Source organism: Pogona vitticeps, chromosome 1 (genome assembly GCF_051106095.1).
Source record: "Pogona vitticeps strain Pit_001003342236 chromosome 1, PviZW2.1, whole genome shotgun sequence".
NCBI classification, from domain to species: domain Eukaryota; kingdom Metazoa; phylum Chordata; class Lepidosauria; order Squamata; family Agamidae; genus Pogona; species Pogona vitticeps.
Genome location: NC_135783.1, coordinates 270,330,555 through 270,346,443, shown reverse-complemented (window position 1 = coordinate 270,346,443; position 15,889 = coordinate 270,330,555). Strand labels below are relative to the sequence as shown.

The 15,889-nt window shown below is 40.8% G+C and overlaps 1 protein-coding gene across 6 annotated transcripts in view; it reads left to right on the top strand.

Moving 5' to 3' along the window:
- The window catches only part of TCP11L1 (t-complex 11 like 1), a 34,604-nt gene continuing 18,715 nt past the window's right edge, over nt 1–15,889 (top strand). The window contains exons 1-10 of one of the 6 annotated variants that reach the window (XM_078384015.1): nt 50–189; nt 5,831–5,946; nt 6,958–7,099; nt 8,247–8,293; nt 9,472–9,687; nt 9,914–10,046; nt 11,529–11,649; nt 12,475–12,695; nt 13,718–13,854; nt 14,293–14,480. In XM_078384015.1, coding sequence (XP_078240141.1) covers nt 9,949–10,046; nt 11,529–11,649; nt 12,475–12,695; nt 13,718–13,854; nt 14,293–14,480 — 765 coding nt within the window. In that variant the 5' untranslated portion in view covers nt 50–189; nt 5,831–5,946; nt 6,958–7,099; ... (1 more) ...; nt 9,472–9,687; nt 9,914–9,948. Of the gene's footprint in view, nt 190–699; nt 1,053–5,830; nt 5,947–6,957; nt 7,100–8,246; nt 8,294–9,471; nt 9,688–9,913; nt 10,047–11,528; nt 11,650–12,474; nt 12,696–13,717; nt 13,855–14,292; nt 14,481–15,889 lie in introns of those variants that run through there. The other 5 variants (XM_078384017.1, XM_078384014.1, XM_078384016.1 and 2 more) reach the window with 5 other exon arrangements.

The following is a 15,889-nucleotide window of genomic DNA, read 5'->3' as shown; positions in this document are numbered from 1 at the left end:
GAGGCGCGGAGGAGAAGCACGAAGCCTTTCCCGACGCGCCCCCCCTCTCGTATTGTTCGTGGGGTGGTTCCCCGGCCGCTGGTCAGTCGCCACCACGCCCAGCTCTCGGAAAGAGAGAGAGCTGGAACCCCTCGTTGGAGGGCTGGCCCCTCTTTTGGTGCAAAGAACCTGCCGCCCCGCCGCCTCCAGGTAAGCGAGCTCAAGGGGGGTGGGCGGTGGGCTCGCCCTGCTCTGGCCACGGCGACCCATTCCTCCCTTGCGTGTGTCCGCGTCCCCCCCAACCCCTTCCTCAGCCCCCCCCCGTTATTGGGTCAGTACACGGGCTCTTTTGCTGCCAGGATACCGCCCATTGTTTCAGGATGGGAAGGAGGAGAAAAAAAACAAAGACCAAAAGAAGCTCCCTCTTCTGCCCCCCATCCCTTTTTCTGTGCCATCTTTGCTCTACACTCAGCAGCCCCAAAGAGCGGAAGCTCTCGGGGTCCTCTCACGAGGGAGGGGGGCAAACGGGGAGCAGAGGCGCCCCAGGTTAGCCTTTCCGCCCCCCCGCCCCCGCTGGCGCTGCTGCAAAATTGGCGTTGTTCCCCGCCCCAGGCCGAAGCGCTGAGTCAGGGGGCTGTGGGTTACGAAGTGTGCCATTTCACACGCACGCGCATACACGCGGGCACCCGGTAATAATAATAATAATCACCGCCCTGTCTGTTTGCTACACACGCTGCCATCGCTGGGACCTCGTCGAGATGGAAAGAGGAGAAAAAGGCCGCTTTCTGCCTAGTTGAACAGTCTCATGAAAGGGGAGCACTCCCACAATTAAAGGACCATGTGCATATCTATATTAAATAATTGTCAGTTTCCTGTCAGCAGATGCACCTGCCACTCTTGTTTTCAGAGGGTAGCCATGTTAGTCTGTAGCGAGCTGGAGCCAAAGCAACAAAAGGGTCTTGTACCTTAAAGAGTGCTAAGTTTGGGGCATGAGCCCACTTAATCTTTTTTTTTGTTTGTGCTTTATTTAAAAAAAATAAGCCCAACTGGATTCAGCAAGGCTTATTCACAAGGTAAGTGATTACATAGAATTCAAACTTTAGCCATTCAGCTTCTGGGTAAATATTAGGGGATATTGTTCGTATCAGAGACATATAGAATGAATGGGACTTCCTAAATATCACAGCTCTTCAGCATCAGTATCATCATCATCATCATCATCACCATCATCATCATCATCATCATCATCATCATCATCATCATCATCATCATCATTGTGATGATGATGATGATGATGATGATGATGATGATGATGATGATGATGATGATAATAATAATAATAATAATAATAATAATAATAATAATAATAATAATAATAATAATAATAATAATAATAATGGATAGACACCTTAATAGAACAGAAAAATGTCTGGATAATAGACATTGCAATTCCAGGGGATGCCAGAGTTTAAAATAAGGAATTGGAAAAATTAACAAAATATGGACACCTGACAATTGAAACATCTCGTTGTGCAAGAAACACTCTTCGGTGGTCCCTGTAGTCATTGGGGCTTTGGGAACAACATCAAGAAATTTCACACAGTACTACTGTATAGTTGCAAGTCTCAGAAATAACACCACCAGAGCTAAAAAAAATAGCAGTATTAGGAACAGCATAATACTGCGCCAATATTTAACAGATACTTGGGTTGTTGTTTTTAACCAGTCAATGTTTTTATAATGTTGACTGTGCCTGGTATTTTTGAATAATAATATGTTATTTAATAATTGGATACCCTCCCTTCTCCTGAGAAGTATTTTGGTTTTCTAAATTGCTGTTCCTGTTCAAAACTTGCTTATGTCAGTTTAGGAATGTTTATGAACTACTTTGGAGGAAAATATAATTCAGTGGAAATAGTTGAGAGTTGATTAACATCTTTGTTTCTTCCATTCTTCACCTTCTGTTGCATGCTTGTTTGACTAGTCATGTTGTTGTAGTTTAGAAGAGGATGGTAGTTTAGGAAAGAGGCCAGTCATGTTGTCATATACTGTAAATAAAACTCAAATAAAGTAACTTCTCCTCCATCATTGCTTTAAGTCCAAATCCAGCTCTAATACTGGAAACCCCTAATTTTGATTGCAGCATATACCCTTCAAAAATGTAATGGTATCAGTTTAAAAAAGGATTTTTCAGATTCCCCACCCCCTTTATTTCTGAGCTTTTGTTTACTGGCCATGAGTAATGTGTGTGATAGCAGAAATGATGTGGGTGAGGGGAGGATCTGTTTTTCATAACAGTAAAGCCATCTGGTTACTCTGTCTTGTTTGAACTATGGTGGAACTTATTGTTCGTTCCAAAAAATTAAGACATAAATGGCAGGGTCCTGGTTTTGGTGAGCTGTTTGTCTCTTAACCTCCTCTTCTTTGACTGTTGCCTTACTTCTAAACATTGTTTACTTGAGAAGCTCTGAAAACTACCTGGAAATTGTAATTCCTGACATAGGTGCACTTTCTTCAATAAATGCCTGATTGTGATAAATCCATCAGGGAATGCATTATGTATGCTCATAGTATTGTTACTTGTAGTGTGAGCCCCACCAGCATATAGTTTCTATGGGCTCTTGATTCAAGTTAGCCTTGTTACTTCCTGTGAAGGATAAAAAAGAACTGAGAATAAGCAAGGAAAGCAAAGTTAATATTGCTAAAACCAAAAGTGAAAACACTGAGAGGAAAAGAAATGAGAGAAGTATTTGGGGCTAAAAATAATGGGAAGAGGAGGAAAAGTTGTGGAGAAAGTAAAGAAAGATTAAAAGGAAAAAGTGAGCATATGAAGAGGAGGTAAAGTGTGAGGAGAAACGATGACGAAGGGAATGTTGTGAGAACTGAACGGGATAGGAAGGTAGCGGCAGCAGCAGCAGAAAACCTAATAGAAAGCTGACTTATACTGAGTGAGATAACTGATCCATCTGACCTAGTACTGTATTGGAAACACTGGCAGTGGTTCTCAAGGGTTTCACTCACAATTTTTGCCTAGCCTCTCCTGGGGATCCTTCCCGGCTACTGATCTGAATGTGACCGGGGCCAGCCCAGTTTAGCTTTCAAAATCAGATGAGATCAGACACATCCAGTTTAATACATTGGAAGGAATAACTTCCAGAAAAAAAAAAAACATATCATGAAGAAGACTAAAATATTTTCAAATACTGTACTTGGAAAGTGAATTTTTCTCCTCTTATTCGATACAGGTGCTTTCAGTCTTTTGAATCCTGACCTATATTCTGGAATGATACAACCAAGATTCATGTTTTTCCACCACAGTGACAATTTGTCTGAATGCTAAACTGCTCATAGTGATTTGGGAGGTTTGTGCTAAAATTGTCTCACAGAACCTACGTAAAAAAACCGATGGGATTATTGAGAGCAGAGAAAGGAGAGAAGACCAGAATCCCTTCTACCTTCTCTTTTTGTCTGGCAGTTGCTGTGCCACATGTGGTTTCCCCCTGCATGAGGTCTGGAAACAAATACAAAAAAAACCAAAAAGGTTGCCAGAAACTGTTGTTGAAGCATACAGATTTTAGGACCTGAAGCTTGGTCAGAGGGACAATGTAGTACATGCCCCTCTTTCTGCTGTCCATTCGGTACCTCTGGTTCTCCTTTTCCTGCTTTGTAGCAGAACCTACATCTCTCAGTCTAGTTTCACTCTCACTTGTTTGCCTGAAATTAATCTTCCTGACAAGAATGTGCCTTGGGTTTTGTCCTTGTGACTGCTGATCTGTTATTAATAACCAGTGCCAGACATGCTATAAAAATTCATTATGTCTTGAGAATTCAATCAAGACTGGCCACACTGTTACTGCTCAGCAGATACTGTTCTGAATGTACTCAGAGAAAAATCGGTGGTGGCTAATTTTTAATTTATCACATTATGCCCATCTAAGCCATTCAAAGCACTTATGACATCAGTGAGCGTAAGGTGAATTATAAATGCCCATAAATTGTGGGTCTGTGCAGTAGCATCATTTTTATATTAATTAATAATTAAGCATGTATTGTGGTTATCTTTATATACTTATTGGCCTATATGTGGTGATTTCTATTTTGAAAGTAATGATAAGAAACATGACATCAGTGCTATACATTTTATTTCATGTGTGCTCATAAAGCTTTTTTGTTTTTTTGTGTGCTTTTTGATCCATGAACTCTGTTTTTCAAAATATGTATGCATGAACCTGAAGGCAACATTGATAGAAGTTTGGACATGGTTGTCTTCACTGAAAATTTGGAAAAACTCACAGGAAATATGGAAATATGGCTTAGTTTATGAGCTTTGTTTATAGTAAGGATGTATATTAAACATGTGAATAGGTGGCAAAACCTGTTTTATAAGCAATCACACACACTTATAGTCTGGAAGCTAGCTTGAAACTAGCTCTGCTTTTGTTATAATCAGGCTCAGAGCCTACCTAGTGTTTGAGAAAGTTTTTCTCTGTCAGCTTCACAAGAATTTTTTTAAAAAAGAGAAGTATTGAATGAAACTCATTGTCATGTTGAAGAAAATTTGACAAAGGCATTCAAAGAAATTACTGAGTAGTTTCCGAACACTCAAAGGATACTAGCAGCTTTGAAAACATCATTCATTCATTCATTCATTCATTCATTCATTCATTCATTCATTCATTTATTTATTTATTTATTTATTTATTTATTTATTTATTTATTTATTTATTTATTTATTTATTTATACCCTGCCTATCTAGTCGAATGATCACTCTAGGCGGCATTGTGAATGCAGAACAGTGGTTTTGTTTGATACACTAGGTACTAGACACAAAATATAGCATATCGAAAATAACAAGAGCATCTTAATTGAAGAAGTGATTTAAGCAGGTCTGTTTTTTTAAAAAAACAACTTCCCAGAAGTACACTGATACATGTACCTTTAAAACTGTGCAACATGAAATGTGAGTAACAAGCCATGTTTTGAGAGGAAGATATTAGGGCTCCTTTGTGACAAATCTCTAGATCTGTGTTTTGTCGGTGCTGGTGTGTTTGATTAGTTCCCAAATATGAAGCATTGTTTTGTTAAGAGAAGTTAGGATTTGAAGGCTGATTTGAGGTCTGGGACCCTTTTTGGGATACATGCCTTGCCAAGTCCCCCAGTCACATTTGTTTTGTCAAGTTTTGATTAGTTTTCATGGGAAGATTAAGGAGGGGAATCATTATCAGAAGCAAATAACAATTACAGTCCGCTATCTTGCATATCTTGATCAAGTTGCATTCTCAAGCATACAGTGGTGCCCCGCTTGACGACGATAACGCATTCCAGCAAAATTGCTGTACAGCGAAATCGTCGTCAAGCGAAAAAAAGCCCCATTGGAATGCATTGAAAACTGGTCAGTGCGTTCCAATGGGGGGAATACCTCATCGTCCAGTGAAGATCCTCCATAGGGCGGCCATTTTAGATCCCTGTCTTGCAAAGAATCAGTCCAGAAAACAGCGGGGAGCCATTTTGCGAACCACCGATCAGCTGTTTTTAATTGTCGTCAAGTGAAAAAACGGTTCCCGAAGCAGGGAACTATTCATCGTTAAACAAAAATCACCCATTGGAACCATCGTTTTGCAATCGCTATAGCGATCGCAAAAAAGGCATTGTAAAGCAATTTTGTCGTCAAGCGGGGTCATTGTCGAGCGGGGCACCACTGTACCTTTGTAGGAAGTAACATTAGGCGGGTCTATTTCACAGTTATTTAGTTTTAGGAGGCCAGATCCAGAGACATCTTCACAGACCAGTCCTTGACTCGGAGGTTTATTTTCTACTGAAGCACCTAATTCTCTTGTGTCTTTCTCACAGATCTCTTGCTCCTGTTTGGGTTTGCTGACCTTGAAATTATACTCTCAAGCGCATTAGTTGGTCAGCTGACTTTTTCTGAGATATTAAGCCACTGTTCTAAGGACATTAAGTGAAAAGTAAGTGCTAATTGGAATTCAATTAGAATAAAACAGCAGAAGAATTTTGGGGAGTTGTTTCACTTTACAGATAGTATTCACATTCTGACACCATAATAAATGATTATATGTTAGGGGCTATTTTGTTTTTCCAAAATAATAAAGATGTCTTGTGTGCAGAAGAAGATTGCTTTATGCCTTTTTCATATTCTAATAGTTACTGTGTTTCCCCGAAAATAAGACAAGGTCTTATATTAATTTTTGCTCAAAAATACATTAGGGCTTATTTTCAGAGGATGTTTTATTTTATTTTCATGTACAACAATCTGCATTTATTCAAATACAGCCATCTTCTTCTGGTTGCTGCACAATGCTTCACGATGGTTGAGAGTAGCGTTTCACTTAACCGGGGCTTATTTTTGGGGTAGGACTTATTTTGGGGAAAACAGGGTATGTGTATTTTCAAATCCTTAAATGTTGAGTTCTGCTTTTCTTTTTCATTATGCAGTTTCTTACTATGGCAAAATGTTTTCATAAGAGGCCCCTCACCTGTTCTGTTAAGTCACAGTCTCCCCTTTTTTAGAGGGAAGGGTGGTCACACCACTATCAAGTTGTTGATTAGTTAGTGCACACAGAGAGATTTGGGTATCAGAATGCAGGGCTTTGGTATGCCCAGGAGAATGTTGGCTTCATGTCAAATTCATGTTTTGATGTCTATATGCATGTTCAAAATTTCCTGTCGGTGTGAGAATTTTTTAAAAAACTACTTTTTAATACTTGCATGTACATTTTCATACATAAGCAAGATTTTTGCAGTATGAATGGCACCCTTTGTGCCTTGCACAAATTAAGATGTAGAAACCAATTGATTTTTCTTATACTTTCTTATATTTCATTGTACTGGCATTCTATTTATATCAATTGTGTTAGATATAGACTTTTGTTATATAACAGTTTTGTACCAAATTTGGGAGCATTTAGGGGACTAGATGAGGCAAATCTAATTTCTTCCGTTTTCCTCATTCCATAAAGCCGAGAATGTCTCAGGAGCAAGACAAACCAGGTGAAGGAAAGTCAGACAAGTCCGAAGAGAACTTGGACAACACAGAGCAAACTGTGAGGAAGAAGATTCGACAGAATACGCCAAGTCCCAGCAGAGTCAACACTCTTGAGCGTAAATGAAACTATTAGTTCAAAGAAAATTATTTCGTCACAAGTAGAATGCTATCCAGTATTTTCCTCTCCTTGTTCTGTACAGCTTGATTCAGCTCTCACTATAGATGAAAAATATCCTAAGGGGAAGAGTGTGACTATTTTTTTCTTTAGTAAAATTTATTAGTAAAAATAACTGTGTGCCATCAAGTCAATTCTGACTTGCAGCAACCTTTTTCAGCGTTTTCTAAGTAGAAGATACCCTGTTTTCCTGTGTATAAAACGACACTTTTTCCTAAAATAATTAGGGGGAAAATTGAGGGTTGTTTTATACACTGAAGGAGGCAGAGGCAAAGGAGCACTCACGCACACTCGGGCGGCAGCAGCTTTGCCACCTCCAGTGCGACTGCCGGGGCTCACCTCCAGCACACGTCGCCGCCTTGTCCCCTCCAGTGGCGGAGACGGCAACAGCAGGAGGCCGAGGCAAAGGAGCACTCGGGCGCCTCTTGCTGCTGCTCATTAACTGCCTCCGCTGCATTGCTTCCTCCAGCGCTCCCTTCGGGCAGGGGACAAGACGGCAACGACATGAGCTGGAGGTGAGCCCCAGCAGTCGCAGTGGAGGAGGTCATCAGGTGGCGGAGGCAGCAGGAGATGGAGGTAGAGGAGCAGTTGCCCATTAATTGCTCCTCCGCCTCTGGCAAGGGTCAAAATTAGGGGGTCGTCTTATATATTGGGGGGGGTATACACAGAAAAATATGGTACTTGGAAGTAGTTTTTCATTCGCTTCTTCTGCAGGCACCCTGAGACCTTACAGTTTTCCCAGGGCCAGACAGGCTGATTCTGCTGGAATGAACTGAACTCCCAACTGCAGCTGGCTGGGTAGCTCAGTGGTTTAGGTATCTGGCAATGGAGCAAGAGTTTGGGAGTTTGATTCCCTGTTATGTCTTCATCGGGTAGAGCCAGCCCATGTGGCCTTGGGCAAGCTGCACAGTCCCAAGGTGCCCGTGGAAGAAGAGAATGGCAAACCACTTCTATGTATTCTCTATCTAGAAATCTCTGGAAAGGGTCCCTATAAGTCAGAATTCACTTGACAGTACGTAATTTTAATCAAAATGTATTATTTGAACTGACGTTTCTATCTCTTTTTTGTGACATTGCCCGTGTTCTAGAGAACGGTGAGGAAATGAGCCCTCAGAACTGGCATCCAGTGTTAAATGTATGTGTACCTGCTTTGGTTACATAAAGTAGTCCAAATGTTGGCCTTGAGTCCATGAATCTGGAATCAAGTACAGATTCCCCCCTTTCCTTTTCTTCCTGCAAAACCTGACCTTTCTTTATCATGAGTTATTGGTTGTTTGACAATGTTGTAATTCATGCAGCAGTAACAGCACACATTTGCAGGAAGAGGTTTACTTTTCATTTGTTCTCATTCACCCTCATTTCCAGTGTTCTTTTTTGAGGGAACTTTACTGCCACACCCTTGCTGCTTGTGTTTAGTTTGTCCTTCTGTGTTTTTTCTCTCAAAAAGCTGGACACAAAGTAGGATATTCATTCTTTTTTTTTCCTTTGGCTTCATTTACTGCAGGGTTAGATTTCTTTGCAAAGAACAACCTGCTAAGAACCTGTTTCTGTATTCTGCTTCAAGCATAATAAGGGAATTCAAACCATTTGAGATGATCACATGGTTGGCCAATTTGAATTAGGCACTATCTGATCTATAATATGCACCATTTGATATCTGGCTTTTTTTTTTTGAGAATGTGATTTAAATGTTGGCCCCAAACAGATGTTAGCTGCTTAGTACGTCCCCCCCCAAGTTCTAGTTCTATAGAATATGCATAGGACCTGATCCAGATCAGGAGTCTCATAGGGGACTTTAACCCTTCTGCCACCCTTGCTGTGGTCCCAGTTAGGATCAAGCCCACAGCACCTTCAATAAATACATATATACAGAGAGAGAAGTTGCTTTAACCAATAGTGATTAAATGCTTTAAGGTGTGATACCTGTTGCAATTACAGGCATACTGAACCTAGTCTGACTCTAAATTAGAACCAAAAAGGGACAGAACTGTTGAGCTAATGTCTGATTTGCCTCTAGTGTGCTTTTTCTCACTGTCCATTTCTGTTTAGTGTCTGTAGAAATGTCTCTGATGACTGACTGTACATCATTCTTAATTCTTAGAAATAGAAAATGTAAAACACTTCAGGCTGTCCTGAGTGCAATGGGCTTGGACATGTTAATATATCTCTCCATATATATATATATAATGGATATGGCAGTTCTAAGGTTATTATTGTTATAAAGTGGTGTGTGTGTGTTCATTAGATGAGGGAAGTAGAACCTCCACCCACCTATGTTGTTTCATCTAAAGCATTTTCTTTCTCCTTGTGCAGATCCAAAGCTGGAAGAAACCATGCTAGGAAAATAGTAGCTGAATAAAGTCCATATGCCCTCCCACTTTTTCCATATACAATTTAGACTTTACCCACCCCTGCTTTATTCAGTAATGTGGAGACACATGGGCAATGTGACTGCAACTTTCACATCTAGTGTGAGACCCACAGAAAGGCTTGCTTGATTGACAGATTGAGGAAATCTAAAGAGATCAGGTAGCCTATTAGACGTTCTGATAAATCCCACTGTAGAATCTCTGTGTGGTTTACGGTATCTTGGGAAAAAAGGGTAAAACATTCTGTGCATTAAAATTTTTTAAAATTTCTTCCTATTCCTAACAGTGTTACAGCTTGTCTCTAGGGGGTGCTCTGATTTTGAGAGAGTAAATAAATCACCTAAGCTTAGGCTGTTCTATTGAAGCAATTTTTCTCTACCTGACAGCCAGCCCCCCTCAGTTTGTGTCAGTGGAGGAACTGATGGAAACAGCGAAAGGTGTTACTAACATGGTATTAGCCCATGAAATTGTTGTCAATGGAGGCTTTCAGATCAAGCCAGCTGATTTGCCAGAGAACAGGTAAGAAGCCTAAAACAGGACCACGGTTTATCTCGCCAAAAAGAGAGGCACACCTAGTGGGAAACTGACCATTCATAACATCATCCTACATGGGAATGAGGAATACAGAACATCGTCTTAGGGTAGTCAAATGTTTATTCAGGTACAGTATAACATTCACATACAGTGGACCCTCTACTTAAGGAATTAATCCGTATTGGAATGATGGCTGCAAGTCGAAAAGTCTGTAAGTCGAATCTCCATTGACTTACAATGCACTGAAAACCGATTAATCCCATAACCAGTGGTTTTTATTCTATTTTTATTCCATTTTGGTTTTTTTCTGGTCTATAAGTCGATTCTCTGGCTGCAAGTGAAATCTAAATTTTGCAGCCAGAGAAGTCTGTTACTCGAAAAGTCTGTAAGTCGAGCCGTCTGTAAGTCGAGGGTCCACTGTACTAATTGTGGAAGCAGGTCTCACCGATCAAACTATATATGTTACAGGGCTCAAAATGGACAGATTCTAGGAGGAAAAGTCCATTGCAGGTTACAAGCCATGATGGGGTTGTATAGTCTCCAAGCTTGAAAGGAAGGTACTGTACCTCCAAATGCCAGATGCAGGGGAGGGGTATCAGGAGACAGGTCTCCAGTTGTCTCATGTGCTCCCAGAAGCGTCTGGTGGGGCCACTGTGAGAGACAGGACTAGATGGGCCCTTGGCCTGATCCAGCAGGGCTCTTACGTTCTTAAATGCACTGTCCTCCACTCACCGTGTATAAATATGTGGAATCTTCATGAATCTTAAAAACCCCTCCCAGGTCTCTGAGGGTGCAGTCACCTCCAGGACACGGTCATGAGTCTGTGAAGATTAACCGTTGAAACTAGCTGCCTAGAGTGGTCTGGTAGTCCAGATACGCTGGGTATAAATCAAATCAAATAAATAAATAAATAAATAAATAAATAAATAAATAGATGAAATGTTACGTCTTTTGTCTAATTAGGAAAAGAGGTGCATTCCGATTGAATTATCACTGGTATTTCATTATAGATTTAACTAGTACATTTCCGTCATGCACAGGCTAATTGTACAACTTAGTTCTACACTGTTTGTACTGAAAGTTCTCAAAAGCTGAGTAGGTTCTAATCTTGGGCAGCTTGTGGGCCAATCTCTGCTGTCACAAACTTGTCAAAATAAGGTCTCACAGTTTCATTTGCTACCGCTAGTAAATTTTGCCTTTCTGCTTGGCAATGGATTCTCCCTTGCTAGTTCCTTCTGAATTACGATAACACCTTGGACCCGACAACTGTGTCCTTTTCTTCCAAGAGATACCCTTTCCTGAATGCTGTGTTGTCAGCCACTTCATGTTCTTATTAACTGCTAGTCAGTGCTAGTCAAATGTTGCTGCGGCTGCTGTTGCTGTTATTGTTAATTCTTCTAAGCCCCATTTGCTCATTATATTTACAGTAACAATTCTGTTTCCTTCTCCTGTTATGTTGCATGCCAGCCTTGAAAAAAGAGTAAGAGATATTGTCCACAAAGCTTTTTGGGATTGCCTGGAAAGCCAGTTAAAAGAAGAACCACCATCATATGATCATGCTATTAAACTTGTGGGAGAGATAAAAGAGGTAAGAAAGGGTAACATCATACACTATTTGGGAATCTGATATGAGATGATATTTGTCTAGCCATTGTGGTACAGCCCACTGGATTAGACAGCCCACTGGTCAGACCCATTTTCTTAACTGGTGGTCTGTTTAATTAGCACTTTGTCTCTAGCAATGACGTGTTATTTATTATTTATTCGGAGCCCCACTCTTCTCTAAAGGGCACAGTTGTATTTGCTTGTTGCAAATGAAAATTTATCTTGGTTTTCATATCCTGATTGAGCAGGGACTTTCCTTCTCTTTGCAGTAACACAGTGTTGAAATGTACACATTGTACTTCTAAGGTGTCATATGGTGCAATCCTGGGCATTGCTTCATCACTGTCGAATAGTATGAGGAGAGGACGTTTTTCAGAGAAGGTGTAAGGGCCAGGTGCTTCACCTTTCCCTCTCCCACAGTTTTTCCCCATAGACTTCCCTCCAACCCACCATCTGGTTCCAGAGCCATACTTGTGATATAAATCCAAGCTTGGAATCCTTGGAAGAAGGAATACCGCTAACCCCCCCCCCCCCCCAATTTCTTTACAGATCCCGCCCTCCTGAGCCCAGTTTGTAGGGAAGGCTCATATTTTTCAGGACATGTGGTGGGGCCAGAATGTGCAGTTCCACTGTTAGATTTCTGTATTGTAGAAAATCAATGAAAACTTTTATTAAAATCAAATTTTATATATTTCATATCTTTGAAATTATTGCTTTTATGTGCCCTCGTTACGTCTGACTTATGGCTCCAGATAACATTATAATTCTGTTAGGAGGTACTAATAGAAGGAACATTGCTTTCTTTCAGACACTCTTGTCTTTTTTGCTGCCTGGCCATACTAGATTAAGGAACCAGATTACTGAAGTGCTAGATTTAGAGCTGATCAAGCAGGAGGCTGAGAATGGTGCACTTGACATTTCTAAGCTAGCAGAATTCATCATTGGGATGATGGGGACCCTGTGTGCTCCAGCCAGAGATGAAGAGATTAAGAAACTGAAAGACATTCATGAAATCGTTCCCCTGTTCAGGTACCAGAATGAAATCATTATTTCCTGTGGACATGGACTTTTTCAGTCCAGGATTGGCAGAATATTTTAATTTTTAAATAGAGACCAGTTAGTTGTGCAGGCAGCACTGAAAAATGCTTTTGAAAAGTTTTTATAGTGCAGATGATATTGCTGGAAATAAGATTAATTGGGAAAATTATTTCTTATTATTGACCAAGGATATGTCTAGTGAAATTGTTATGATTTTTTTAAAAAATATTTTATGTTATTTTATTTTATTTATTTAATTTTTTACCCCACCTGCTTGGCTTACAAACTTTTTTAATGCTTTAAAGCAGTGGCTGAAATCCTGTTGCTTAGAGTAGGCCCACTGAATCAATGGTTATTTAGTGGGTCAACTCCCCCATAAGTTCCATTAATTCAAATGGGCCTTCTATCGTTGCAATTTACTATGTTAAAGTACGGTAAGCTGCAAATAGAATAGGCCCATCTGAATTATTGGTACTTACAGAGAAATTGACTCACCAAATCTCCATTGATTCAATGGGCTTTTCTCTAATGTGACTTACTTCGCACGGGTAACAGAATGAAATCGTTATTTCCTGTGGACATGGACTTTCTCAGTCTAAGCTTGGCAAAATGTGCACGTGGGACTTTCTGATCAACAATGGTTTAAAAAGGATACATTTTGCCATGTTTTGAGGGGGAACCACCCCAAAATCTTTATTTTTATTATTTTTTAATGGCTGCTAGAAGACACAGTGGGGCCTTTTCCGTGAAAAGCAACATTGCTATGAGAATGTGGGGAGCAATGGCTGTGACTCCCCAGGGTTCAGGGTTAAGCATTTGTGGCTGTCAGATCTCTGGGGACCACCTAGCATGATCAGACATATATTTTAAATTGCTAATTATTACAACTTATGAAGTGCCATTGTGGGCAAATGAATACATTATTGAGATACTAGGAAACACATTCTGATATACTGCAGATATTCCAATATGCATACGCAGACTTGAAATACATAGTTTCTTGTTCCTTACAGGGCGATATTCTGTGTTTTGGACCTGATGAAAATGGATATGGCCAACTTCGCTGTCAGTAGCATCAGGCCACATTTAATGCAGCAATCAGTTGAATACGAAAGGAAGAAGTTTCAGGAGCTGTATGAGAAACAACCAAGTATGACTTTCTGTTTTTTCTTCTTTTCTATTTACTAAATTGTCAGTTGTTAAAATGCACTCAAGTAGAGGTAATTTTGTTTAATATTCAGCTCTTAATATGAGAATCTGCTGGATGCCACTTATGAATTTTCCTCTATAAGGAAACTTGCCTGTGCCCTGTGAAAAAGAGTTATCTTCTCTTATTCTAGTTTTTTTAATTACCTTTCTTATTTTTTAAAAAAATATGCTGTTTTTATTGGGTCTTTTTTCATTTGTTCTGTTTCAGTGTTTGCATTTTGGCCTTATGTGGTTATACCGCTGAACACCCTGGAATCCACGTCAGAGAAGGGCAGGGTGTGAATCTGCTTTAAATGAATAAGTAGTCAGAGAAATAGGTTAGTGAGGAAACAAATTGAGAAGTCTTTATCTTTCTCCCTTCTTCTTTTCTGGAAAACAGATTCATTAGATTTTGTTACTGAATGGCTGCAGGACGCTGCTGAAGGCTTGAGATCCAAAGCTGCCCTTGCTGTTGATGATGGGGCCACATCCAGCAATAGAGCTCCTGTGCTCTGCCCTGTTACTGTACAGAATCATGCATACCTTGAGCTGCTCAAGTGGGACCACCTACGAAAGCCTTTTCCAGAGGTAACTGTTTGCTTCTCTCTTCTTACTGTAGTCTCTATGATAATATCTGTGTAGATTCAGAGAACTAGTCATGGAGACTAGTGCCTGATATGTAATTTCAGCCTTGATTTTCATTACTTGCCTGGTTGCCATAGGTGGACTTGAAAGTTATTCTAGATCAGGGAGCAGTCTGCTGGAGAAGAGGTGACGTTGCCATGTTCCTCTAGTGACCCATTGGCTTTCTATGCTAACCATGGAGGAGAGAGTTTTGGCTCTTTTCTTGTCTAGCATGGAAGTCAAGTGGGCTGCTGGAGGGCTATGGAGTGCTTTCACCCCCTTTGCAATGGTCCCGTGTGTTCTCATGCGGACTGTTTGGGAAGGTCAGGCCCCTCCTGTACATCTGCTGCAAAAACGCAGGGGCAGGAGGAAAGATGCCCTTCTTCCCTCTGCTGCCGTCTTGCCCTTTCTTGTCCTGGAGAAGAAGCAGGAAATATCCAGTGTGTTAGGCATTCAAACAGAGTTGGTCAGCAGTGAAAGAACAGAGCAGTTGATAGCCACTAGTCTGCTGTATTTCTAGGTGGACATTCAGAAGAAATTGCTTCACTCTCCCTAACCCCATGTATTCAGTTAAGTAGCAAGATGTCAGGTCAGGGAGGTGAATCTTGCTGTGTCCTTCCACTACCAGCCCTCTGCATTTCCATGCTGAAAGCAGAGGAAGCAGGGCCTCATCTGGTATGTATGTCAACCCTCCTGGTAGAGCAGGTGGGATGGTCTGTTTCTCCACCAGGTGCCTGCTGCATTTTCTAGCATGCATATTTTTTCAGCCGGTTTGGTTTTTGCTCCTAAGGGGAACTGGCAAAAGAAGGACAGAGGGCCCTTCTAGTTTCCTGCCACCTCCACTCACTAGTGAAAATGCAGGCTGCAGAGCCTCGTGGCGCAGTGGTTAAAACGCTGTACTGCAGCTAAAACTGTGCTCACGACCTGGGGTTCAAATCCCAGGTAGCCGGCTCAAGGTTGACTCAGCCTTCCATCCTTCCGAGGTCGGTAAAATGAGTACCCAGCTTGCTGGGGGGGCAATGTGTAGCCTGTATAATTAAAAATTGTAAACCGCCCGGAGAGTGCTTGTAGCGCTATGGGGCGGTATATAAGTCCAATAAATAAATAAATAAATAAATAATAGAAGAGAAAAGAATAATAGTTCAGACTAGTCATGTTTGTAGGCTAACTCACAGAGGTGGTTTTGATATTTGAATAATTAAAGCATTGCGATTTATATCTCAGTTTGCTAAAACATCACTGAAAACTACTGCACTGAAATGATTTTGGGACATAATAAAGGTCTATCTTTGGAGAGGGTTGGGCTTAAAGCTATGAAGATTTGGGCTCAAATTCTTATTCAGATGCTCATTCACTGAGCATCATTCTGCAGG